Source organism: Pagrus major, chromosome 23 (genome assembly GCF_040436345.1).
Source record: "Pagrus major chromosome 23, Pma_NU_1.0".
Lineage (NCBI taxonomy): Eukaryota > Metazoa > Chordata > Actinopteri > Spariformes > Sparidae > Pagrus > Pagrus major.
Window position 1 is genome coordinate 16,494,996 of NC_133237.1, and position 26,694 is coordinate 16,521,689.

General features: G+C 41.0%; 3 protein-coding genes across 4 annotated transcripts; 1 reads left to right on the forward strand and 2 right to left on the reverse strand.

Annotated features, from left to right (window-relative positions):
• Positions 1–66: 66 nt before the first annotated feature.
• Positions 67–8,813, reverse strand: cant1a (calcium activated nucleotidase 1a). Of its 2 annotated transcripts, none has more exons than XM_073494258.1 (4): positions 8,673–8,813; positions 2,181–2,846; positions 1,075–1,278; positions 67–994 (listed from the first exon to the last, which is right to left on the reverse strand). In XM_073494258.1, exons 2-4 carry the CDS (start codon positions 2,821–2,823, stop codon positions 624–626), a joined length of 1,218 nt encoding a protein of 405 aa, XP_073350359.1. In that variant the 5' UTR covers positions 2,824–2,846; positions 8,673–8,813; the 3' UTR covers positions 67–623. The 2 variants fall into 2 exon arrangements, with proteins under 2 accessions (XP_073350359.1, XP_073350358.1); XM_073494257.1 differs by lacking the exon at positions 8,673–8,813 and adding an exon at positions 6,121–6,225 and having other exon boundaries at positions 539–994.
• Positions 8,814–11,069: 2,256 nt separating this feature from the next.
• syngr2a (synaptogyrin 2a) lies at positions 11,070–14,062 on the reverse strand. The gene is made up of 4 exons (XM_073494852.1): positions 13,869–14,062; positions 11,717–11,954; positions 11,446–11,582; positions 11,070–11,347 (listed from the first exon to the last, which is right to left on the reverse strand). The coding sequence occupies exons 1-4, from the start codon at positions 13,965–13,967 to the stop codon at positions 11,144–11,146; spliced, it is 678 nt and encodes a 225-aa protein (XP_073350953.1). The 5' UTR covers positions 13,968–14,062; the 3' UTR covers positions 11,070–11,143.
• Positions 14,063–16,065: 2,003 nt separating this feature from the next.
• Positions 16,066–26,003, forward strand: tmc6a (transmembrane channel-like 6a). Its single transcript, XM_073493706.1, has 21 exons — positions 16,066–16,178; positions 16,251–16,428; positions 16,766–16,881; positions 16,954–17,079; positions 17,162–17,287; positions 17,373–17,481; positions 17,562–17,649; positions 18,230–18,490; positions 18,569–18,744; positions 18,834–18,978; positions 19,370–19,513; positions 20,050–20,207; positions 20,990–21,080; positions 21,250–21,347; positions 21,418–21,513; positions 21,598–21,673; positions 21,760–21,893; positions 23,258–23,434; positions 23,560–23,638; positions 23,978–24,059; positions 24,192–26,003. Exons 2-20 carry the CDS (start codon positions 16,379–16,381, stop codon positions 24,056–24,058), a joined length of 2,331 nt encoding a protein of 776 aa, XP_073349807.1. The 5' UTR covers positions 16,066–16,178; positions 16,251–16,378; the 3' UTR covers position 24,059; positions 24,192–26,003.
• Positions 26,004–26,694: the final 691 nt, after the last annotated feature.

The window sequence follows — 26,694 nt, forward strand, 5'->3', positions numbered from 1 at the left end:
AGGTTATCTCTTGAACAAGTGTAGTAGAGTGGTCTACATGTAAATTAAACGGCAAGACTCGTGAAGTAAGAATCAAGGTTTTACTCATCCCACCAAAAAACATTACATACAATATTATTAATTTTTCACCAAAATGTCCTTCAAATAATGATTGATGTAGAATAAAAACAGGCCTTTGCATGTTTGGTGTGTACAGAATGATGTTTAACATGGAGCAAAGGGGTAAGAACCTTTGAGCTTTTGAGAGTGTACAGTATGTGCATGAAAATGTTGCTTCAAGGAAAAAAAAAATCACAGTCTGATGAATCAATATTTTGTACATTCATTATAAGAAAGGCTACAGTGCTGTTTAGGGCCGCATTTGGCCCCTGGAAGAAAATGAGCCACCACCAGACATGCTGGCTTTGTCTGTTTCGAACTGGAAATTTCTCAAAACCAGGACTGTAATTTACAGTCTCAGATAGCCCATTGTTGTTTTATTTCTACTGAAGATGATCATTTACGGGTTGGAGTTGTGTCTTTTACTCGGTGAGAAAACAGCGAGTTCAGTTACTTTGACAGTGACTGGATTGTAAACAAAAGAGAACAACAGTGCAGTGGCCTCAGAGAGCAAGTCACTCAGTCTATATGAACTCCAAGCCCTCATATTTCACATCCCCGATCTTGGTTTCAGGCAAAAGGATGCGTCCGTCAAGTGTGAAGGCCATGATGTACGTAGCAATATTCCCGGCGTCTTCCTCCGATTTGAGAGCCAGAATGATCTGGTCGTCTGTGTTGGGGACAAACTTAAAGGAGGAGAAACCGTGAGTGGGGTTAAGAGGACCCACTCGGCTTACAATGATGTCTTTGAAATCTGGCGAGCAGCTAAGAGCGAGGTTCGTGCCGCGACGCTCGTCTGACGTCTCGTCGTAGCGCTCCTTGCTGGCACGGCGGGGGAGGAAAAACCAGCGCTGCAGGGAGTCGCTCCACGCTGCTGACTCGTGGATGAGATACCCTGCAGAGAAAGAAGAATACGCTCAACAAAAAGAAAGAAGTTGGACGCGATCATGAGCAAGCCTGAAATTAAATCCTCACCTGGAGGCTCTATCCCTGCAGCAGACTTCAGAGATTTGTACTTGGGAACCCAGTTCTCATGTTGCACATCCCCTCTGAAGCCTACTACTTTGACCCACTCTGGGTTGTTGTTGACGAACTCGCCTTCGGTCGTGGTCCACTCTTTCCCCAGACCGCCGACGTACAGGTGCTTGTCCTTCACTGCCAGCCACTCAGCTTTGAACCCTATTAGGAGAAAGTACACGAGTACTTACAAATTCAGCATCCAATCAAGATTGAAGCCCTTACTTAAAAATGTATTCTCAAATTATTATTATTATTAGACTATTAATACTGATGAATTAATGTCTAAGGTGCAGTTTGACAGTTTGAACTACTTTATATACTGTTAAATAGTGTAATCAAATGGTTCCCAAAGCAGGGGTCAGGCCTTCAAAGGGTCACAAGACATTTCTGAGGGGTTGCGAGATGATCAATGGGGTAGAAGAAGAAGAAGAAGAATCTTTATTTTGTCAGTTGTCTTTTTTACATGCGACATGCAAACACACCCGAAATTAGTCCTCTGCATTTAACCCATCACTAGCTACACATTGTAAGTACACACACTGCAAACTAGGAGCAGTGGGCTGCCATGACAGGCGCCCGGGGAGCACATGGGGGTTTTGGTGCCTTGCTCAAGGGCACCTCGGCAGTAACCCAGGAAGTGAACTGGCACCTCTTCAGCTGCCAGCCCACTTCCATATTATGGTCTGTAGCTGGACTTGAACCGGCCACCCTCCAGTCCCCAAGCCAAGTCTCTACTGACTGAGCCACTGCCGCCCGGCAACAGTGAAGATCAAACAAAGAAACAACAAGGAACTCTGACCGGAGTTTGTAATGGCGTCAAAGGCCTAAAAGGTTTACAGCCACTACTTTAATCTTTAGCAATGTAGTTTTATAGTGGACATCTTGCTCTGAAAAGTGCATTTTATTTGGATTATACTTGGAAAAGTACTCGTTTCAGCAGAGTATTCACTCAACTTTGATGAAAAAATACCGTAATTCCCTCTGAAAAGTAGGAGTTGCACAAAGTCAAAATAATAATGTTACATGGATTACAGGATGTAGCAGAGTAGTGTAATACTGACCTTTGGCAACATTGCCGTTGCCGTCAGTCAAGATGACCCAGGGAACAGCTTTGTCACCGTCAATGTGGTAGACGATGCCCGTTCTGTCATCGACGCTGTAGAGCTTCCCGTTGAACACCACCAGCTCAGACAGCTCCATACCCCTGCCCTTCTCCGAGAGGTGGCTTTCCAGCACCACCCTGTCCGCATCCCATTCAACTGCTACCTTGTCACCACTCTGGGACACCAAAAGGTAACCCCGCCGCATGTAGCTGAACCACGTCAACTTCTTGTCACTGCGAGAGTTTGTGTCCAGGTCAGCGATGACCCCAATGCGGTAGCGGGTGCCAAGCGCCGTGTGCTCGGGCGGACTGAGAGGGTAGGTGTCGTTGTAATGGGAATCTGAATGCTGGGCGTCACTGTGACCGGCTCTCCAGCCGTGTGAGCTGTAGGAGTGGGAGCGAAACCCCGAGCTCAAGTGCATGAGGAGAAGGAGCAAGGCCAGCGAGACGGCCACCGCCACAATGGGCTTCCACTTAAGGCGGAAGCGAGGGTCCGTGGTGTTGGCCATGGAAGCCAACATGGGGAGGCCTCCAACAGAGATACGCAGATTGTTCATAGGCTCATTCTGCTCCAGTCGAGTGTAGCCTGGGGGAGCAGGCATGGAGGACGGAGGCCTGGAGGGACCTGGAGGACAATAGAGAGAGAAGGTGAGTCCATTTGAACAACACAAAACAGGGCAGCAGACTGTCAAAAAGAAAAGACGAGGCCTCATCTGTGTTCAGTCATTTAATAATCGACTGACGATCAAGCTCTAAAAGTCCGGTAGATAGACTTTCCAAATGGTATCAGACCACATGGCTCAAATTTTGATAGTGAAACAAGTCATGTGGCAGGGGTTGTGACACTCCAAAAAAAATAAATGTAGTCAGCATTTTTCAGCAGCTTCTTTCACAAGGTAAGCTGGGAAAAAATGTGACGTTATAATTACACAGTTTGGTGACTGTGTCAAATGTGCTTCTTAGTCCGGGGGTTGTTCCTGGCTTAATAATAAAACATCGCTTGAACATTTGTTATCTAAATTTTCAGAAGGCAACTTGTTAATCACACTCTTATCCTCCTCTTCCTGATCTAGCAATGTGGTGGCTTCGGTCCAGCAGTGTAACAAGTTGACAATTCTGTCTGATATCATGCAAACAATGTGGCTTAAGGAGTCGTGTGCGGAGGCCAACAATCCTCTTTGATTACTTCAGGCCTTGTATCCATTAGCAAATAAGACAACCAGTCACACCTTTTTACTTGTGAAAGGAATTTTTCTAAAGTTACATAGCCTCACTTAAAAAATGGTAGTTTTCCCTCAAAATACAGGTTATTAGTCAAGATATACAGGGTGGTAATGGCATGCACATGCATACGCACCCATATCCTAATATATCCGTAACTAATTTTGAGTAGTGAACACAAATGAGCAAAAGGTACGCAGAGTTAATGGACAATTTAATAAATAAACTTTGAACAATGTAGGTTATTTTGAAGTCTTCAATCCTACTCACATACTCTCCATAAGTCGACTCTGTTCTCCTCTACATCAAATCTTTAGTCCCGATGGCAGGCCGATCATTCAGTCACCCTTTATTTAAAATATTATTCTAAATTCTGGTCAGAGCTCAAACAAGTTGAGTGTGTGTAAAGTGACAAGAAGCAGGAAGCAGTCCGGCTTAAGGTTGAGGGAGAAGCAGGTGGCTGGCATGCCAGCGTGGAGGCTGGGAGGAGCTCATTCAGTGACAATGAAGGAAAGGGAGCGTGTGAACAGGTAAATCAGGAAATGCAAGACCGCCTGGCTGTTCTTGCACCGGTATCACTGCTCTGATTTGTTAAATATTAATACTGCAATGATTAGTCCACTGACAGAAAATAAATCGCAAACCATTTGGATAATCAATTCGTGGTTATTTATAATGCAAAAATGCCAAAAGTGCAGCTTCTCTAATGTCATGACTTGCTGCTTTGCTCTGTTTTGTATCTTTGACAGTTGAAAATCTTTTTTGTCCCCGTAGAGCACTTTGAGTTGCCTTGTGTCTGAATTATGCAATCCAAATAAACTTGCCTTGCCTTCGTGTTAGGGGCGGTGACCAGTTCTTCCACCATTTTGACATTTTATAGACGGACCGGTTAATTATTTACTCACAATATTATCAAAAGATTAATCAATAAATGAAATGAATTGTGTTAGCTACAGCCAACTCTGAAATGAACACTCTGAAATGGCCTTTTCAGTTTACAGATCAAATTATTTAATGATTAGGTGACCAACAAAAAATTTATCAGCAACTATTTGAAGCATTTTAAGCAAAGATTTGTGATTTTCTTTGCTTTACATTACATTATATTGATATTGGTTTGATTTGAAGACTTTCAGATGGACATGTTTCAGCGCTTTATGACATTCGATAGACCAAATGATTGGTTTATTAATCAAGAAAATGTATTGGTGAGGACTAGAGTTCGACCAGTACTCAGTAAATGATTTTATGGGTTCTTATTAACACATGCACACCACTGCAGAACAGGACCTGATTGTCCAAACATACATTTGACAAATCAGCTGAAACAAATCCTTTGTTTTAGCTGTTTTCCGGGTCAAAATGGGAGAAAATCTTATCAATTTGTTCTCACAGCATCTACCTCAACAACCAAGACAAGGACTATACATAGTTTGAGATCATTCAGCAGCTGGGATACAACAAAGATGGTGATGTAGCGGCTATTCACTCGATTACATTATATGTTGGTCACAGAAAGAGGCTTTTGGGGTCCAGGGGGAACTTATTGGACCTCACTGACGGAACGTAAACAACCAAATCTTATCTGTGAAGTGTACTTACTACCTTTACGCAAACTGGGGGGGACGGGGACCAAAATAGAACACGGTATTGCCGATAATTCGCAAAGATGCACGTTTTGCATTGCAATGATCCCTCAAATGTGTTTTTCAAACTAACAATAAACTTTTTGGGTTAAAATGACATCAGTGCACTAAAACAGTAAACTTCACTGGGACTGTACTAATTCTGAACTACCCCAAGCATTATAACCTCTAAAAGATGTTTTTCTATCGATGCGTATCAGACAGCAGTTGATATCACACTGATATATCTGTGATCGGCCAACCAATAAATCCGTCGGGCTAACGTAATCAATAGTTAAATTAAGTTAAATACAAAACAGAGTCTGCACACTAGATAAAAGATTAAAGACTAGGAATATGTGGAGGTAATGAACTTTCACGGGAGCACTTATCTAGTGTGCGGACTCCGTTTTCTTCTCTCTCCCTTGTGTTTAATTGTTTTTAGATGTGCACGCTGCTACAAACTTTTCAGTTCAGCTAAACAAATTGATTTTTATTTAATGGTTAAAGAGCAAGTTAAGAGGTAACTCTTTATAGTTGCTTTCAGGATGAAAAACATCACTAAGCGCTTCATGGAAGGAGGCAATTGACATCAATGCAGACATGGGAAGAATAAAACTCAGAGTAAAAAGAAAATGACACAAAGGTCATTCTGAACAGGTGGCTCTTTAGCTGCTTTTTAAAGGAGTCATAGGTGTAATAAAGAACTTGTGATATTATGAGCAGAAAGGGAAATCTGTATTCTCTTGTCCTCCCTTGCTCTCTACGTTTGAAGGGGCACCACCAGGCTCTACGGAGCATAAGTTGTGTGCTATCTACTCCCAACCAAATTCCAGGGAACTCAGGAGCGTCACACTGCGGCCAAAACATGGCTGAATTTCTCCGAAAGTCGCTCAGGAGCTGAAAGCCCCTTTCATAAGAGGGCCCCAAGCCAAACAGCAGTCCATTATGGCAGCAATATCAGGGCTGTTATGATGAAAACTACCCTGTTTAAATCCCTGCACTGACACCAACAAGTGGCTCAACTTTTTCTTTAAACGCAAGCAGGCTTACCTCGTCGTCTCCTCCTGCCAGATTGCTGATCCCGTGTCATGAAGTTTACCTCTAAAGCAGACCTCTGCCGAGCTCTGTCCTCTCTGTCTGCTCACAGGTTATTTGCAGTGCAACCATGACTGGGCTTGTTACAACGCTAGTGAACTTTAACTAGACTTCGAGGATTACTGATCCAGTCCAAAGGGGCAAACCTCACAGGAGGCAAGCCGACACAATTCATTAAGTTATGATTCATTAGAGCGGCCTTTGAGTGGCCAGGTGACAGAGGTCAGGAAAACATTTGTTACCTGCAGAAACCTCTAACCTGAAGCCTACATAATGGAGGTGTTTCTGTGACACAGTCAGTACTGTGGGGGGACTGAGGCCAGAGATCTGCCTGATTACAGCAGCAGAGCAGTTTTGAAAAGGAGCCAAGACTTCTGATCATCTGTTAAAAACTCCAAAAAGTTTTTCAAGAAATAAAAGATAAATCGACAATCAACTTCTGACCCTCAAAGTTTTCAAAGGTCAGAGTGTTGCATAACACACAATGAATGCAGGGCTGAGCAACATGATGATTAAGATAATGCTTTGCGCTACAGTTTGCACAGAGGTGTGTGGGAGGTGTGCAAGATGCAGCAATGTTTGAGGATTTCTGCATTTCAAATTAAAAGGTAAAGATAAGATAAAGTTCAGTCATTACCGCGTCAGCCGATGTTTTGCAGTCCACAAAACTTTTCTGGAGCTTCAGGAAACGAATCAGCAGCAATTCCGATCATCAATAAATCATTTCAATTGATTTTCAGGCACAAACACCAAATAATCTCTAGTTCCAGGTGTTCAAATGTGAAGTTTTTCTTCTTTTCTCTGTTTTATGTTACTGTACATTGGATGTCCTTAGGTTTTGGACTGGCGATTTGGACAAAAACAAATATTTGTAGATGATGTCCTGATGAACTTTAGGAAATTCTGGACACTTTCATTCTTCTTTTCAGCAAATTATGAGCTTTTATTGACCAAATAATTAATACAGAAAATGACCGTTCCATCCTAAAACTTGATGTGAAGTGTCTGTTCTGGTTTATCCAGCGAATTAAACGCTTGACAATTCAAGGCTCTTTATTAAAGGATAAGTTCACCCAAAAATGATAATTCAGTCATCATCTACTCATCCTCATGCTGGTGGAAAGTCGGGTGAAGTTTCAAAGTCCACAAAACATTTCTGGAGCTTCACAGCAAAACAGGGTTGCAGCATTCTCCTACACAACTGAAGTAGATGGGGACTTGTAAAAGGGCTCCATACAGCTAGTCTGGTGTATTTGAAGTCTATGGAAGCCTGGAGATCCCAAATTGCGTTGAAAAGATGTTATTTACACCCTTTATTAAGCTTAAATCTTCACTGTCGCTGCAAAACTAAAAGCGTTTCTGCACACTTCATCTGATGAGGGTGTAAATAAAATTTTTTTGAGTCAGTTTAAGATTTTAAGGCTTCTGGGGACCTTTTCTAACATTTTAAAACAAGTCCCCATCTACTTCAGTTGTTTAGGAGAACGCTGCAACGCTGTTTTGCTGTGAAGCTTCAGAAATGTTTGTGGATTACGAAACCTCCCTCGACTCTCCACTGACATGAGGCTAACAAGATAATGAGTGGGTATTCATTTTTGGGTGACTTCATCCTTTAATAATGTTGCTTGAATAGTCAGATATTTAATTCGCTGGATAACCCAGAGCAGACACTTCACATCTCATATTTTATCCATAAAAGTTTCTCAACTTAGTTTCCGAAAGGTTGACATATCACCATGTTTACATCAACATTTCAATCTAAAAGTATACGCAACTTTATCGATTGATGGACTGACTGTTGTCGCTCTCAGCCTGCTTCTTCAGGTGTCATCTCACCTCCCTGACATTATAGACATGTAGTCCAGCAGGAACTATTTTTAGACAGCTGCTTGAGATAAGCCTCAATCATCAAGTCGTGAGTGACTGCAGAGTGAAAATGTGGAGTATCTCTGATCTGACCTCTGTGCCGCCATAAAGGGTGACACCTGGGGAGCTGGGGCTTCAAAGGAGGCAGATCAAGGAGAGAGAGAGTGTGTGGGGCCCATAAATAGTTCACTTATTGCTGTAAGGCAGGGTCCCCAACTTCTGCACGGCCAAACAGATGTGCATCACACCGAGGAGCTGATTTTCAGGTGGTTTTATCCAAAGAGAAATTGCTGTATGGTTAACAGAACCACAATAGTGATATCTGAATATTTCTCATGTGGTTGCAGACATCTGGTACCATCTGAAAGGCCTAAAAAGTAGCCCTCGGGCATTCCCACTTTGGTTATTCACCAAAGCTCTGAACTCCAACACCTTCATTAATCACGTTACTATTATAAACAATTTGATTTGAGTGTTTTCTTAAGCGGACATCCCATCTGCATGTGTGTGTGCGTCTGTGTGTCAGCTCCTGTCCCTGTCCTGCCAGCAGCTCAGAGGATAACACAGATGCCATCACAGATCGATGAGGCGACCTGAACCTGTTTCGGAACCAGCAGCGGCTCGTTTCGCGTCCTACTCACCGCGGAAGTCGTTCGATCTTGGGCTCACAGATGTCCCGCGGCCGGCTGGAGCTCAGATGTCATTGTTGTGTCGCTTCTTTCTTCGGCTCTTTTTCCTCCGCTGCCCGTTCACCAGACAGCCGACCATTACTTCCTGTATGTACTGATGACGACAGCATCGTGCACCGCGTGCGCGCTGTGGGACGGAGGAGCGTTTGTCAAACGTTGCCTTCGTGGGCAGTCGGAAATTTGACTACTACTGATTAGAAAGGTATCTCCATTAAAGGTGCACTATGTAGTTTCTGGGAAGACATTTTAATCAGAGGAGAAAGATCTTCATTGACTAAGTAAACAAACTGACCTTAAAGGACAACACAGTTTCAGGCTTTGTTTATATGTGGCGGACCCTGCCACCTTTCTAGTTTCAAACAGTGTCCTGGGGACCTTATTTTCCTTATTATAAAAAAAAAAAAATAGTATATTGATTAATATCCATCCATCGTATGTAACCGCCTATCCTTTTCAGGGCTGGTGCCGATCCCAGCTGACATTGGGCGAGCGGCGCCAGTTCATCACAGGGGTGATATATAGGGACAAACAAGCATTCATGCTCACATTCACACCTACGGACAAGTCACCGCTGTGCTGTCTGATTAATATCGTAAATATTAAAATACATTAATTTGGATACAATTTGGACATACTACTCCGTCATGACGCCTTGACCTTTGACCCTTTGCCTCCTTTATCTGTCGCAGCCTAAGCACCAAATTTTGGAGGATGTTATATGTACCCTGTATAAACGATAAGGTATGGATGACATCATATCTTATGAGGTCAGAATGTCCCGGACCTTTATTTTTTTTCCCATAAGGAACTTACGGCCTAAACCGGCTTTCATCTGTGATTGCGGTTTCTGTCAACTGTCAGTAAACTGTCATGTTTGTGCTCGATCGGCTTTGTTTATATTTGCATGACACACTGTGACGAATGTGACGTATCTCCCTTTGTGCAAAGGGTTTTATGTGGGTCAGAACAGACAGAAAAGCAGGCTGGCCTGCATACTGTAAAATGCAACCGGATGTAGCAGGACATCCTGGTATTTTTGGCATACTGCATTTCAATCTTTGGTTACAGGTAAACAACAAACATTTTATTCAACATTAAGGTGCATATTATTCCATTATTCTAGTCATTTTTTTCTGACTTATGACCTCAGACTGACATTTATGCAGCGTGGTTATAGTATAAATATGTGATTATATATTCTTTGTTTTGTTCCTCTGTAGTTTGTGTATCCGTTACTGTCTTTATGTCATTACTGTGCTGCCTCCACCTTCACCCACAGTCACAACTTAAATATTTGCCAAAGGAGCACAGGCCTGCAGCGTCCGTAACGTTCTTTGAAAGAGGACAGAGTGGGCGGACCCAGAGGTTCAAACAAGAACAGCTTTTATTTGGCAAACCCTGTGTGATACAGAATACTGTACAAGGCACTTTAGCGGGGGATTAGTTTAAAGCCATTGAGTACAACTCGCGAAAAGGAACTGGAGCGTGAAAAAAAGCAAGAAAAATCAAGGTAGATAACAATTATGGTTTGATTGTCATGAACCTGACCGACAGGTTCAAGTAAGACAATAAATATATCAATTTACCCCAATATTACTGAATTCCTACAATCTAATTATGGCTGAATTGGATATTTTTAAAAAACTACCTCAAGAAAGGCACATTCGATTTCTCCAGAGGTAGCTGATATAAATGGATCCTTTGGCTACCTTTAAAAAAAAGCAATCAGCAAAACTAATTAAACTGCAGCAGGAGTGGATTTAAAATGTTTAAATTAACAACCTTAGATCAAATATTGGCAATTAACCGCCCCAAAGACATTAACTCCGTTTTTCAGTGCATAATAGCCATTTTTTCAGTGGTTGATTATTGAAAAATAAACAAAAATATTACAGTAGTTAAAGAGGGAACTTCCTCGGCGCACCCGTTGATTAATATGGTTTGTTTTGTGGCTGAATAAAGATCTGTAATGACATTGATCACTTAATTATGATTGTTGAACTGCCTTTTGTGAATCTGATAGTAATGTAAATATATTTATATGTACTTAACAGTAACATTTCCATACAAAAAAAAAAAAAAATCAATTAACCACCTTAACAATGCAAATCAAATTGCAAAAATGAAACAAATGGGGAACCGAAATAACTAGTTGGCTGCTACAAAAGGCAACAAAGTCTCTCTTATCAAGACAATCTCCTTACAAAATACATTTTAAATTTCCTCTGCTGTGCATACATCAGCATACATCCAAACAACTTACAACCTTGAAATGAACATATAAACATCAGTGCACCCACAAATATGCAAAAACGTTCTGCAAGGAAGAAAATGGGAGCGCAGAGCGCAAACCGTTGGCACGTCTTTTATTTTAAAAAAAAGAAAACTCCCCCGTTGGATTCTTGTGTTTGAATGTCAGTCCTTCAGTAAGCTGGAGGCTGGTAATCCCCTGGATGCTCCTGGCTGTGGGGGAAAGGCGACTGCTGGTAGCCCGTGGGTCCGCTGCTGCCGGGGTACTGAGCGGGCGGGTACGGAGTGGTGTGGTCGTTGGCTGGGTCTCTGTACTCCTGGTCAAACTCGCTGACGCCTTGGCGATAACGTCCGAGCGCAAAGAAGGTCAGGAGAGCCTGTTGAGAGAATCAGTAAGTGGAGCTTCAACCGGCTGACTTGTGTGTTATCGTGATTTTGTTAGTCAAATTCTAGTCAGAGTTGATGAGAGGCTCACCCAGGTGGGGATGGAGAAGAAGGAGAAAGCAATGACAGCCCGGGCAGCATCACCAGCAGCTAGGCCCTCTTTGGGTGTTTTGGACCACTGGTTGGCCAGGACACAGAAGCAGATGAACCACAGGAACGTCCATGCCGCTGTCCCACGATAAAAACATCAAAGCAGATAAAACATAATGACAGCATTAACTTCAACTAGGCTGCACTTCCTGTTTTTGGGCACAGTTCCTTTATTTTAGTATGAGCAGTCAACAGTGAAACCTCACTCTCACCTGAGAACACCAAATCTGCTATAACGATGTATTTTCTCTCCTTGGCATTGCTGATCTGTGGGAAGTAGGCGTCCAGTATGAGGAAGATGACACAAGCCAAGAAAGCCAACACACCGATTCCGACCCCGTAGCTACAGGCGCTGTCGGTGCCGTTGAACATGCACTGTGTCTCAGACTTGGTCAGTGGGTTAATGTAGCCTTCAGCTGTGATGGTTGCAAACACCACGATGGAGAATAACTGGAAAGAAGGGACACACAGGGTTGGAAAAAAGCTTTCACCGCAACTGAAATCATCTGAATTCACATTTCAAACAGCTGTCAAGCCTGTTCAGACAAGTGGAGCTGAGCAGATGATGCTTTGACAGTTTCAATTCCTGATCTTTTTTAATACTGTTATTATGACATAAAAATAGAGTACATCATTCCTCGCACCTGATCCACTTTTAACATGAGTATAGTTAAAACAATGACTGAAAATTAACCCTATTTTTGACCAAATACCTCGGTATTCATATGGCAACAATATTGTAGGTATGACAACAGGTACTTTCACAAAATCTTAATAATCAGTACTGTGGTCAGGAGGTAAAAGTGAGCATAAAAACAAGTAGAACTGTAAGGTATGAAAGAGAAATTCTTAATTTTACTATAATTTAGCCTTTAAAACCAGGACAACAAGACACTTGAAGCCATATTACGATATTAAAAAATCTAAGACGAGGTTCCAGCGTCTCAAACGTGAGGATTTGCTGCTTCTCTGTGTCCAAATGATTTTTTAAACTGAACAGCTTTGGGCTGTTAATCAGACAACCAAGACGCCGGAGGATGTCACCTTGTGGTTGACATTTCAAAGACAAAACGATGAATCAATAATGAAAACAAACATTACTTTACATTTACATTACTTGCAGCTCTACATTCACATCATTTTCTCTTACTGATTATGTATTAGACCTTTTAGTGCCTGATGTTCCCCTCAATCCCTGAGATCCTTAGATGTTTTACTTCTTGTTTAGAGCTCATGATTATTTTCATTGTAGATGAATATGTCAATTAATTTCTTGATTAGATTCATTAGTTGTCTGGGGCGCCTCTCTAGCTCAAAGTGACGTATGGAGGCTGGGTCCTCGCTGCAGCAGCCCAGGGTTTGTATCAGACCTGTGGCTGCATGTCATCCGCCCTCACTCATCAGCTGCACTGTCTCATAAAATATTAATAAGGTCTGTAAAATAGGGAAAATTGTTGATCAGTGTCTTGCAAAACCCCAAGATGACGTCCTCTAAAGACGTGTTTTCTCCAAAATGCAAAGGCTTTCATCTTGCTGTCATACAGGAGTGTGGAAAATATTCACATTTAAGTGGATCATTTTCTTAAAAATTACTCTAAAATCTGGTTAATCAACTATCAAAACAGTCTATAACTAATCATTGCAACTATTTCTTGCTCAGAAATTTACAGTCAACACAAAGGTGAGCATTGGATTTAAATTGACTTACCTGAAGAAATAAGGGCATCAAAAACATGTACAAATCGGCCTTATAGTTATTTATTCATATTTGTATTAATATAACTTTGCTGTTGTCTTCTACTGCTGTTTTGATTTGTATTGCCTTATTTTAAAGGACTCTGTAAATATGTGTTAAATAGTGTAATAACTAACAATATCATCCTTCACCATACTTCATGTAGCTGGCCTGTAACTCATCAGACACTTGTTGATCTCAACATGTGACGCTGGAAAAGTTTCAATTCCTAATTATTTCTCACTCCAGAAAGAAGCGACATCTTTTGTGAGTTTCACCTCTTCCTGGTCGACTTACAAACCGGAGTTACAACAACAACAATTAAAAAAAAAGTGCCAAACAAAAGATCCATCATCAGGTGCAACACTGCGGTGACACAGCACTGGCGATGCTAGCTAACTTTAGCTAGTGCTAAAGAAAACACGTCTAATTTCCACTTAATGTCACTTTTATTTAAAAATTCAACCTAACGCCCAGTTCGTGTCCAGTGTCGACAGCTCAGAAAGCCAACACGCTGTGTAATAAGCTAATTAGTGTCGACTCTGGCGGCTCACATCTGTTAACATAAAAGTGATGTGACAGCTGGCTGATGCTAACGTTTCCGTGTAGCTAGCTAACAAGTTACTCACCCAGCTCAGGCAGCGCAAAATGGTCTGAGGCTGTTTCACAAAACTCTCCAAATCAAAAGTACCGCCGGCCAGTGAGGCCCCGTAAGCGCTGCTCTGCATTTTTATCGCCTCCAAAAAAAAAAAACAAACGCCAATTTTAAAGACAAGCTGGAGAGAAGTCCTCCTGTCACAGTTGGGACAGTTTCGTTTTGTCAAACAGCTTCCTGACAACTTTTCAAAGACCGCCCCTGCTCCGATGCGTTCAGGCGCTCCTCGGAAACTGGACTTTCCCTGTTATCACGAGGTACCGGCGTGATATTCTTGATGTGTTTCTAACCGGAAATATTATTTGAATACATGTAAAAAATAACCATTTATTAACTTATAACATTAACCCTTTCATACATGAATTACTAAATCACAAATATTTTTTCTTTAATGTTTGTTTTTACTTTAAAATAAGGGAAGTAGTGCCAATAACTTTTTCCCACCGATAAATGATATTTTGAAGGAGTTACGTAAATGCCGCAGTGGACACCATGCATCAATATATCAAGTGGTTCAGGAAGAAGAAGAAGAAGAAGAGGAAGAAGACATTTTTCAGCTAAATAAATGATGTTAGAAATACTTTGAAACACATTTCAATAACATTTTTCTTGAACATCTTTTTTCTGGGACTGATAACACATCCATCCACTGGATATTCTGCCTGTTGGGCTTAATTTTAAATGAAGCGGGCCTGTATTTATATAAAATCTGAGGACTGAATATAGCTGTGTAATAAATCTATTAGGATATACAAAGATATAAATCAGATGGGAGGAGCTAACATCTAACATCTGGGGACTGGGACACTGTACTCCAACTGAAATGGTTAAAATGGCCTCCAATAAAAGGGTTAAGTTATAAAATACAGTTACTTTGTAACTCGTCACCTGGAAAAAATTACAAGGTATGAGGCTCTATGGCAAAGAAAACAAGCACAATAGATAGGTGAGAGTTTATTGCAGTGCTGTTCGTTTTTACAAGGTGCTAAGGTTCACATTGTAGTTTGATCATAAATCATGTTGAGCTGATTTAAGGTAACTCTGTTGGCATTACAACCAGTGTGTTAAAAAGTTCCCACAAGTCATACTTTTAGTAAAAGTAATCGTGTTAGATATCGTGTTGAAATATTACTTTTGGAAAAGTAAAAGTCACCAATAAGAATAATATTTGAGTAAAAGCCTTAAAGTATCTGATATTAAATGTACTTAAGTGTGAAAAATACAAGTAAAAGTAAATTATACATTTATTTACTACTTCCTTTGTTGTTGTAGCTTAAGTCTGAAACCTTACCAAATATATATGATACACACTCCATTCCAATAATAATAATGATAATTATATTCATCATTATATATCTTTTAATTTGAAGTTGTTTATGCATTATTTTAACTTATGTATGTTTTATTTTCTAACCCTAACCCTGTGTTGCAGTTCCTCACTATGACCACCGGGGGGCAGTGAATACTCATGATTGAAACCGCACACCTCTGACGTCTCCTCCAACTAGCTTCAAGTAAGACACAACAGCACACTGACGCTTCCAGTGAAACTTCTCCCAACAATGTTTTATAATGTTATTTTTAAATATATTATTATTAAATGTATTAGCCGCTTCAGCCCCTCATACAGGGCATGCCAGAGATACTTAACCGATTGCTGTGCAGACAGATAACGTTGCACCAATTGCAAATATCACACAGCTGATAGAGAGAGAGTGAGAGAGAGGAAGTGTCTATGATGTGTTTTAGCAGTTAGTCACCAGCCTGTTTCAGTGCCACAATGTGATGCAGTACACAGACAAACATCAAGAACCATGGCCCACAGTGTGAGCTCCAACATTTGTCGAAGGGATTCTGACTCTGAGTAAGTCCTAATTTAAAACATTTAAAAATGGAAGTTATTTTCTGCTACTTGTTGTATCTGTATCTTCCTGCCTGAGTGGGTAAGTGCATGATGTAATCTGTCTTTAGAAGCACTAAATATAATGCAGCGAATCAACATGAATCAACATTCATCTTGGTGTTCCTTTAAGTCAAAGCTGCTGCCAAGTGTTGGGAGAGAGCATTTCCAGTGCTTATAGCGAATGTTTCTGTAATATGAACATTTTCTAGTCATTCAGCATGAAATAAAAAAATAAAAAATTAAGATACTGGCTACCTTTCCTCAGGAACCTGGAAGAAGTTGAACCAGGTCAAGACTCCTTCCAGCATGTTGGAGAGCCGGCAGCCAGCACCCAGAGGTGTCCTGAAACCTTCCAGATTGATGTTCTCAGAGAATACTCAGGTACAAATATGGTTACGGTTGTATTATCAACACACTGAAAAGCTTGTTCAAGTAAAATTTTCTGCTGTTTAGACAGTTCAAGTGACAGCAGCACAAGCGATGAGACACTTGACGGAAGCCGGGTGAGCTCTCTGCAGAGGCACGAGTGGTCGGCTGTGACCCACAGTTGTTTGTCAGTACACAGACAAACATCAAGGACCATGGCCCACAGTGTGAGCTTCAACATTTGTCAAAGGGATTCTGAATATGAGTAAGTCCTAATTTACGACATTTAAAATTGAAGTTATTTTCTGCTACTTGTTGTATCTGTATCTTCCTGCCTGAGTGGGTCTGTGCATGACGTAATCTGTCTTTAGAAGCACTAAATATAAGGCAGCGAATCAACATGAATCAACATTGGTTGATTAAGTTTATAATTCACACCAGTCTTCTTGGTGTTCCTTTAAGTAAAAGCTGCTGCCAAGTGTTGGGAGAGAGCATTTCCAGTGCTTATAGCGAATGTTTCTGTAATATGAACATTTTCTACATGGTAATTCAGCATGAAAAAAAATAAATAAAAAATTAAGATACTGGCTACCTTCCCTCAGGAACCTGGCAGAAGTTGAACCAGGTCAAGACTCCTTCCAGCATGTTAGAGAGCCGGCAGCCAGCACCCACAGGTGTCCTGAAACCTTCCAGATTGATGTTCCCAGGGAATACTCAGGTACAAATATGGTTACGGTTGTATTATCAACACACTGAAAAGCTTGTTCATGTAACATTTTCTGCTGTTTAGACAGTTCAAGTGACAGCAGCACAAGCGATGAGACACCTGACGGACAGCAGGTGAGCTCTCTGCAGAGGCACGGCTGGTCGGCTGCGACCCTGAAGGTCCTTTCCTCGATGCCCAGTCGCTCTGCTGGTGAGTTAAACCTCTCCCTGCTGTCTACTTGTTTGTTATACATGTTACATTTACAGTTTAAAAATAGTCCTTGTCCACACAGGGCCAAACAGTGATGCAAGAGTTTACTGGCGTGGCACAAAATCACCTCAGCCGAAGCAACCCCACCCCTCCAGACCAAACCAGGATGAGGTTGTCCGGCCAGAAGTGGCAGAAATCACCCCTGAAGGTGGATGGAAAATGCTCAGCTTCTTATTGCTCCAAACATTCGACGACTGGTAATAATTTGGTCTTTTGTAACTTTTGGTTCCCAGAAAACAAGAAGGAGCAGCTGGTGTCCAACCTCAGAGGCCTCTCAGTGAGCGAGAGGTTGCGCAAGCTGCGAGCCATGACGTTTAGTCTGGCATATAAGATAGAAATCAGGTACCAGTGGCTTTAAAAACCTTCCTGCAAAATAAAGCTCTATAACTGTGGTAACACCTCCTTCACCCATCTGTTATCAGGCGACTTGCTTTCAGTGATGTAGCTGAGAGTTCCCTCATCAACAGAAATATCCCGTACTACAGTCGTCTGAGCATGTACATTTCGAGGGTGAGTCCTAACAGTGTGCTGCATTTCTTTTGATTGGCTTTTTATGTGGATTTGCGTTTTGCACATGTGGAACAACACATGGCACATGAAGTCACATGAGCTATTTTTTGACATGTGAACTAAAATTTTGACATTTGAACTTGACATTTAAGTGTTTGGCTTTTTTCATACATGAATGAAAATTTCCACATTTAAAAAAATGTACATTATACAAATTTACATGATTCACGTCAGGAGATCACATCAAGTTCGTTTCTTCACATGTGAATTCCAAATTTTCTCACAATTTCATGTGTGATTGGCTATTTTTCACATGTGAACAAAAAATGTTGACATGTCAAAATAAAATAATGTCACATGTGAACTGGACATTTTCACAAGTGAAACACACACATTCATAGACTGTACAAACTGTATCTTCCTTTGGTACTGCCAGTAATATTTATATACTGCAGATACTGGAATATCTGTCTTTGCTGCACTATTTATACTGTACATGCTTTGCTATTTACTGCTTTTTGCACTTCTGGTTAGACCCTAACTGTCATACTCAGTCATACTCATGTTTTTCTCCCCTCAGTCTTGGCGTCACTGTCTGTTCAGCTGCCCCCCCGTCCTCAGCTCCCTCCAGCTGTGGCACTCACCCATGAAGAAACTGAGCGGACGTTTCGGAACCGGAGTGCTCTCCTACTTCCTGTTTCTTCGGACTCTCCTGCTCTTTAACCTCCTCCTCTTTGTCATCAACGGCCTTTTCCTGGTCTTCCCTCAAGCCGTCAAACCTCCTCCTCTTCATGACTCTCATCCCAACACTTTCACTGGCCTCGAGCTTCTCACGGGCACGGTAAGAAGCCTCTACAGTACATCAAGACACACGATTATTCCTCCCTTGAACCAGATCTCCACCTGTTCTCTCCGGCAGGGTTTCCTCTCTCAGAGTGTGTTGTTTTACGGTTACTACACCAACACCATGATCAAAACCTGCGTTCTGCCAGGCTGTGATACCAGCAAGTCCGGGATACCATACAGCATTCCTGCAGCCTATTTCTTCACCATCGCCATCGCCTTCTTCATTATCTGCATCATCCTGGTGTACAAGTGCGACATTAAGCGAATTACTTCTACATTAATTTTCTTTTAGTCCACTCTTCCTATGTGTATTTTATGGCTATAACCTTCTCCTGCAGCATATCCAGATCCCTCGGGCGAAGGTTTCAAGTCCTCAAGTCTCATGGGAATCTGGCAGTGAAAGTTTTCTGCTCCTGGGACTTTAAAGTCAGCAAGAAGACCTCTGTGAGACTTCAATCTGAGAAAATCAGCACTCAGCTCAAAGTACGCAATCATTTTCACATGCACTCAGATTGCACGAAGAGTGAAACTCGCTTGCTTACTTACTTTATTACAGTAATGTGGAACTATCTCAGTATTTGCATGGCTGGTGTAAACAGGAAGCTTTTAAAGATGCAGGGTTGACAGTGTGACAGTTTTTGTTCTACTTCCTTTTAAGTCTCTAATTAGCTTCAAATATAGATGTGCTGTTCATTGTCTTTGCCAGAACAACCAGGGCTTTGCAACTGAAGAAAAATGTTCAGTGAATGTTTTTTTATGAAGGAAGGATTTTCAAACATCCGTTCTAGATATAATCCTTGTCAGCTGATGCCAGTTTCATCACACTAAAGTGTAGATCATTTAAATGAAGCTACAAACGCTGCTATTCCAACAGGAGCTGCTTTCTGAGATGGTCAGAAGAGAGGAAGAAAAGAGCTGCATGCAGCGACTCTGCCGCCTCATAGTGCATCTGACGGCGTGGATCACGTGTTTTGCCTGCATCTTCCTGGGCGCCATGGCCGTCCACTTTCTGTCAGAGGTTAGAGAAAACGGTACAACAGCTGCTGTGCAGCCACACTTCACGGACTTCATGCACATGTGAGCAGCTATACTGTTGCAGCTGCGAGATAGCCTTTCTCAAGAAGGTCACAAAAATAACTCTGACCAAAAAACACCTTCCCACCACAGGCTGCACTTCTTCTTTTTCTTCCTGGCAGACGTTCTACAGTCGTTTTTATTGTTTTTTTTGTCTGCTGGTGTTGCACTACAAAACTGCAGTGTGCGAGAATCACGGTAGATGTTTAACATGATGTTTCTTGCAACTTGTGCAAATGAGATAATACAAGTTAAACTTTCGACTGTCGAGAGCAAGATCAGCCTTTTCAACAGCAGACATTTTGACTTTGCGGGGGAAGAGAAAGTCGAACTGACAGCATTTATTTCAATGTAACGAATAATTCTGTTACATCAATAATTCTTTTGTAAAAAAAAAAAGGTCTGTTCAACTCTCTCCATGTTTTTTTTCTCCTGGTCACAAGCTGTTGGTCTCACTGTGATCTGTCCATTCCTTCACAGGATGCCATCAAGCAAAGAACCTTTGAAGACACTGAGCTGCTGCTCATGTCTGCACTGGTGTCGGGCATTAACCTGCTGCTCCCCGGCCTCTTCAACCTGTGCGCCTGGGTAGAGAAACATGACTCACCTAGTGTTCGAGTCTATGTCTCCATCTTCAGGTGAGAAAAAGATCTGCAATCACATCCCACTGGACAGTCATCACTGACGTACAACTGCACTAAGCAAAAGTAGACCTGTGACAGCAGAGGGCAAAATAATTATAATAATAATAATCTATCGCATTTTAGAGAACATCCAGTGAGCTGTTACATTGAACTAATAATATTTAAGTTCTATATAAATGTTTTAGATTTTCCCCTTTTTCTTTTTTAACATCGCCACCAATGAGATTATGTTTTGTCGGTTGGTTTCAGTAGCAGAGTACAAATTGATGTGGCTCCAAATAAAAACCTGGCTCTCATGGATTTAAATAAGTCTTACTTGATATTGGATTTAGCACATACAAAAGTGGGAAAACAATTAAATGAGAGTGATGAAATTTTTAGTTTACTCCTGTAAACTTCACTTATCTGACTTCTATTGTTATTATATTAGGCACTGTTTTTTTGCATTTACTCCTTAATCACGTTATATTTGTATATTTCACTAATATGTAATACTCCATTGAGTTCATCTTCATCATAATCTTATATCTGAATCATAAGAACAAGACATACACATACAAATATAATAATTTGGGTCTGATATAAACATTACATTACATCTACTCACTCTCCCTCACTGAACACTTTATGTGACACTGAAGGTTACAAATTTAAGTCTTGTCATAAGTCTCATACTGAACCATGTCCAACTCTGCACAAGGTCAAACATTCAAGTGATTCATCACCCAAAACAGTTTTTAGCTCAGTTTTTTTTTTTTTTTTTGTCATTTTCTCAGGAACCTGTTGCTGAAGGTCAGTATTGTTGTCGTGCTGTGTTTCCGCTGGCTGGGAAGAATTGCTGTGGAACCAGAAAGTCGTGGTTTACAGGTTACAAACATCCTCACTGAGCTTCTCATAATTATAGTTGTGGTGCGACACTGAACTGTGTAATGTCTCATTGCTAAAATACATGTTTGTTTGTGACCTAAGCCCTGATGGTGTGATGGGAAAACAAATCTCAAATCTCGTGGATTCTTTGTGTTTCTGTTGTCCACAGTGTTGGGAGAGCTTTGTGGGGCAAGAACTGTATCGCCTGCTCCTGATGGACTTCATCTTCACAGTGCTTTACAGTTTTTTGGGAGAGTTCCTGTGGAGGCAAGTTGCTGCTGTTTAACTTTGATTCTGTTTTGTTTGCTGCTTATAAAACCGTTTTCTTCTTTTCCAGGCTCTTTACCAAGCAAGTGCTGAGGAGGAAGAGGAAGCCAGTGTTTGACATTGCTCGTAATGTGCTGGAGCTCATATATGGACAAACTCTTACTTGGTAACGACACTACATCCTTGAAACCCCATCACTTATTTAACAACAAAAGTGAATTAAACACTATCGTCTTTGGTTCTTCCTCAGGCTCGGGGTGCTGTTTGCGCCGCTGCTTCCGGGGGTGCAGATCATAAAACTGATTGTGCTATTTTACATGAAGAAGGTCGGTACAGCAGGTGCTTCAACATCATGCAGTGTCTACTCAGACTTGCACGCTGCTCAACATTCTGCTCTGGTTTCTCTCATCAGAGCAGTCTACTACTCAACTGTCAGGCCTCCAGAAAGCCCTGGAGGGCCAGTCAGATGACAACGCTGTTCATCTCTCTTTTGTGCTTCCCCTCATTTCTTGGAGCTGCCGTGTCTGTCATGTATACAATTTGGACGTGAGTCACCCCCCCTCTGAGTCTGGCATGTAGCAATTCCAATTCAAAGGACTCGCACACACACATAGCTTTCTAAAAAAACACTTTAAATGGCAGTCTGTCGTTGTGTTACGAGCATATTTACAATACTGTAGTCTAGCATGTCAGTTTCAGGTTAGAGTCACATTTCAGGGGTTAATCTTTTGACATCCATTTTGGGTGAAAGGTGTAGGGTTTGGAGCCCAGTTATCACCTGCACTGTGAAAACTGGGAGACTAATAAGAACTGCTATCATGCACTTTGCACCAGATATATCTCTTATACCTAAAGTATAAAGCTGTGTATTTTTCATATTGTCACGAATCTCATGAAAAGACCAAACTTAGGATTGTGTAGCCGAAGCCAGATGTAGCCATGGAGTTGTGCAGTGAAAATGGGCACTGTGGGGTATTTTCAGTCAATCCTGCATGCACTGTTCTGGTGCTGTAAATATTCCCCATGGTGTATTAATCCACAGCTGAAAGTAGTCCCCAACAAATGCAGAATGTATTCCGGTTAGCATATATCAGCTTAAAAAATACAGACGATCAAAACTGTTTCTATTTCTGACCCATTTTTTAAAGGAATAGTCGACCATTTTGTGAAATACACTTATTCACTTTCTTAGGGAGAGATTGATGAGAAGATTATTCCTACTCTCATGTTTGTGCACTATAAATAATTTTGGGCTGGTTCAACTTAAAAATGTTAGTTTAGTTGCTGCCTTAAATATTTAAGTTGATTTTACTTAGGTTGAATTGTTACATTTAAAAGTTTACTGCACATGTTTGATAAACTTGCAATGTTAAGTTGCATCAACAACTGTTCAGTCACATTAACAAATAATACAAACAAACTTGATTATCTTTTACATTTCCCCAGTTCGAGACTAACCTTATCATGGTTAGCATCACAGGCTAACCAATCAGATCAACAGTAGGAGAGTGCTACCACCAGCGGAGCCCTTTTGTAAATCAAACTCTTGCCGAAGTCAGTCGAGACAAGGGCGAAAACAAAAGGTGCTTTACAGTGGTTATTTGTCAGACTATTTCTTGGACAGTTGCAAAGCCAATAGGGTGGCATTTAACTGCCAGATATAATGAGATATTTGGCCTGTTGTTGTTGACTTTGGACACAGCCCAGCTAGCTTCTTCTTCCTGTCTTCTGTAGAAATGAATGGGCTCGTGGCTGAGTGCCATAGACAGGGTAGGAAAGTCAGACAGTATTGAGAGATGCACAAACTCGTCCATCATCTTTAAATCCAATGTGCCTGCGTTGTGAGCCAGAATAGTTGAAAAGGTGTTTCTGTTCGGATACTTACAGTCTGCGCTGTCTGTCATCCATAGGATTAGACCCTCGTCAGGGTGCGGCCCCTTCAGGAATCTCACCACCATGTTTCAGTCTGGGCAACTGTGGGCCCGGGAGCTGGAGAACGCCCACCCCGTCTTCTCTTGGCTCAGCTGGGCCTACAAATCTCTGGTGGACAAGCCTTTTTTCTTATTCCTTACCGCTGGAGTCCTTCTGTGAGTGGTGACATGAACGCAAACAGGAACTGTCCAGTTTGGACAAACATCTCTCGTCTGATGTTATCATTTCATATTTGCTTTGGAGTTGGAATTGATCTGTTATTGTCTCTGTTTTTTTTCAGAATGGTGATATACTTTCACGCTCAAGTTGTTGACGGCCAAAGGGGAGTCATCAGTCGGTTAGAAAAGCAAGTTAAAAATGTATGTATAATTAATGATTTTTTCTGAACCTTCTGGTGGCACTAGAAGAATCACCTGAGTCAGTAGGATTCAGTGCTTGGGCATCGTGAAATGAAAATTTTAAGAGGAAAAGTCACGAGATCGGCCAAGTAATTTGGCTTCATTCAACAAGGCAGGCAAGGTTCTCCAAATTTATCATACAAGGAAGGAAATATTTTAAAGAAGCCTTTATTGTAGCTGCTAAATCATAACATTTTTCAACTACTATACTTGTACGCCTCTGGAAACTCCAGAAAAACTATAAAGAACAGTATTAACATTGATCTTAATGCATCTTCTGTGTTTTTCTCGTGTATACAGGAGGGTAAGGACAAAAAGTTCCTCATCACCAAACTGCAAGCACTTGATGAACAGAGTAGTCAAGTTTCTCCCGATAGATAAGGTGGGTAGTCTCAATACTCTCTATCCTTTGCGTGGCTGTAACACATCCTCGTTGTTTGCACACATTTTTATTATCACCCTTATGATCTGGAAAGGAATTTCCTTATAAAACGTTTTCCTCTTTTCCCCGCAGTCTGTGGCTGAACGACATTCACACGGCTCATCGGTGACAAGCATCGTTTGTTTGATACCATCTCATCCGTGCTGAGACGCTTGCCAACATCATCACGCCAATGCCCCCTCGAGAATGTTACGCAGAAGCTACAATGAATGTATTGCATAATGTTTCATGAGTCCTTCACATAGAAACAAACACAGACTACATCTAGTTGATAGCACGAGTTACTAATATTTATTTATACATGATTCCTATTGTATGCTAGGATGTTTAATATATGTTTATGTTTAAGAATAATCTTCTTGAAAGACAAATGCATTTGTTTGAACACGTCTGCTGTGTTATTGGAATGAGGAACCCTCTTGATGTGCTCTTATCTGAATTCTCCAAACACGGCAACTATTCTTCCGTGTCATTCTTCCGACTTCAGTGTGTTAATGTGTGACTAGTCGGATTTTGTGAGCAACACTTCAAGTCAAATTTCAAGGTCAGAGCAACGACTCAGAAAGTCAGAGAAAACTTTGGTGCCCGAGTTGCTGGGTTGACGTCATATGATGCTGAAACATGGTGGATGGAAGTAAACATTGGCTTGATGGCAACTAACTCCTGCCAAAGTCATGTATTGTATAGTCATTGTATCATTTCCTTTGCTCTTTCTTGTCACTCAAACACTGGAAACAGCTGTCAATGTGTTGTTTAAACACTCTGACCGATAAAAAGCAAAACAATGTCTTTACGGCGTTCATGTTGCTCCCACATGAACACACTGAAGTCGGAAGAACGACTTTGCACCTCAGGAAATGGGACCGTACAAGGAGCACGTGAATGCAGCATTATCTCCAACTTTCCGAGTCGTTGTTCCGACTTGAGGGGGCGTTCAAGTGAATTTTATTAAGCTGAATACCGTTTATTCCAATTATTCCCACACCACATGAATGCACTGTAAGTTCATCCAGTACAGAATTGGAAATAAAGCACACACAAGTATGTTGTTCAGACAAAACTGTGATCAAAAAAATATCCTTGACACTAAGGGTGGGCATTCTTACCAAAAAAGCCATTTGATAATCACCGGGGACCATTGAATGATTTTTCGATTATTCGAAGATGTGCCGTTTGTAAGACCGTGCTACACATTAATTAGCAGAGCTTGGTGTAACATGATTCTACCAAGGCCTGTAATAATGTGTTAGCTGGAGGTATCTCTCGTTATTTCAAGGCGGCGGTAAAAACAAAAAATATATTTTGCATGAACTATTCGAATTTTCTAATGTAACGACTATTTTAATATTTGAAAAATCACGACCCATCCCAACTTGATATTCGGCAAAATACACAGGGGTGTTGGGTAACAAAGGCTGAAATTTAGCCTTTAGTGTCAACTTAAAGAGCATCACAAACAACATTCCTAAGGACACGTTAGACATTACTTCATGGAACAAGAATGCTAAGAATCAAAAAACGTTCACAGCAATAAATCAGAACCAAAGGCGTGACTGATTGAGTGACAGATAACTATTCAGCGGATGTTATCTTAAAAAGATATCTAAAAGCCAAAACACAGAAGGAAGTTCGGTCCTTTGTGTATTGTGTTATCTTCTAGTGACCTGATTTATTTACAATATGTTTGTTTTGTATGTTTACTTCATTTGAGACGTGGAAGATAAAAGAGAAAAAGGATATGGATATTTCATGACAGATATTTTTATTTTTTTTGTCTGTTTTGTAATATGTTCCCTTCCTATTTGCTGCAAAACCTGTATTTACTACAGTATGTTTTCTAGTTCTTATTTAGCTTTTAAATGTCTAAACGCCTGGTTTGGCAATATGTTCAGTGTTATTGTTATTGTCATTGCAATAAAGCCATCTGAGTTGAATTGTATAAATACAATTCAGGCTTGTGATTTTTTTCCACCTGCTAAAACAAAAATTTAAACAATGTTTAAAAACATTTTTATTATCACCCTTATAATCTGGAAAGGAATTTATGTTACCATATAAAACGTTTTCCTCTTTCCCCCGCAGTCTGTGACTGAACCACATTCACATTGATACTATCTCATCTGTGCTGAGATGCTTGTCAACATCACGAGTTACGTAGAAGCTACAATGAGGAAAAAAAAAGCAAAACTAGTGGCAGTAAAGTAATTAATATTTAGCTTTGAAATGTCTAAACATTGTATTGTATCGAGTTGTATTGTTAAAATTCGGATTTGTGACTTTTTCCACCTGCTAAAACAAGACCTGAATTTAAAACAATGTTGTAACGACAACATTCACCTCATTTTTCTGCTTAAAAATGTCCATTTGAAACTGCAGCTGAGAACCTGATTGACTTGTGACTGCATACCTCTGTTATATGTGCATGTCTATTATCAAAGTGCTCGTCAATGTCAACAAATTCCAAACAAAAAAAAAACAGTCACTCAAACATGTCCCAGTAAACTAACAAGAAAGAAAACGGTGGGAGGGGATTTCCTAGTTGTGACACAGGAGGACACTATATGAGCAGGCCAGT

What these genes read in the sequence shown, in the direction of transcription:
- cant1a (XM_073494257.1), bottom strand. Translation starts at nt 6,160, where the DNA reads ATGACACGGGATCAGCAATCTGGCAGGAGGAGACGACGAG. An exon ending in TGGCAGGAGGAGACGACGAG is followed by an intron (nt 2,847 to 6,120) that starts GTAAGCCTGCTT and finishes ATTGTCCTCCAG; the next exon opens with GTCCCTCCAGGCCTCCGTCC. An exon ending in CAACGGCAATGTTGCCAAAG is followed by an intron (nt 1,279 to 2,180) that starts GTCAGTATTACA and finishes TTCTCCTAATAG; the next exon opens with GGTTCAAAGCTGAGTGGCTG.
- syngr2a (XM_073494852.1), bottom strand. Translation starts at nt 13,967, where the DNA reads ATGCAGAGCAGCGCTTACGGGGCCTCACTGGCCGGCGGTACTTTTGAT. An exon ending in AGCAGATTTGGTGTTCTCAG is followed by an intron (nt 11,583 to 11,716) that starts GTGAGAGTGAGG and finishes ATCGTGGGACAG; the next exon opens with CGGCATGGACGTTCCTGTGG. An exon ending in TCTTCTCCATCCCCACCTGG is followed by an intron (nt 11,348 to 11,445) that starts GTGAGCCTCTCA and finishes TTCTCTCAACAG; the next exon opens with GCTCTCCTGACCTTCTTTGC.
- tmc6a (XM_073493706.1), top strand. Translation starts at nt 16,379, where the DNA reads ATGGCCCACAGTGTGAGCTTCAACATTTGTCAAAGGGATTCTGAATAT. An exon ending in TGTTCCCAGGGAATACTCAG is followed by an intron (nt 16,882 to 16,953) that starts GTACAAATATGG and finishes TCTGCTGTTTAG; the next exon opens with ACAGTTCAAGTGACAGCAGC. An exon ending in GTCTATGTCTCCATCTTCAG is followed by an intron (nt 20,208 to 20,989) that starts GTGAGAAAAAGA and finishes TCATTTTCTCAG; the next exon opens with GAACCTGTTGCTGAAGGTCA.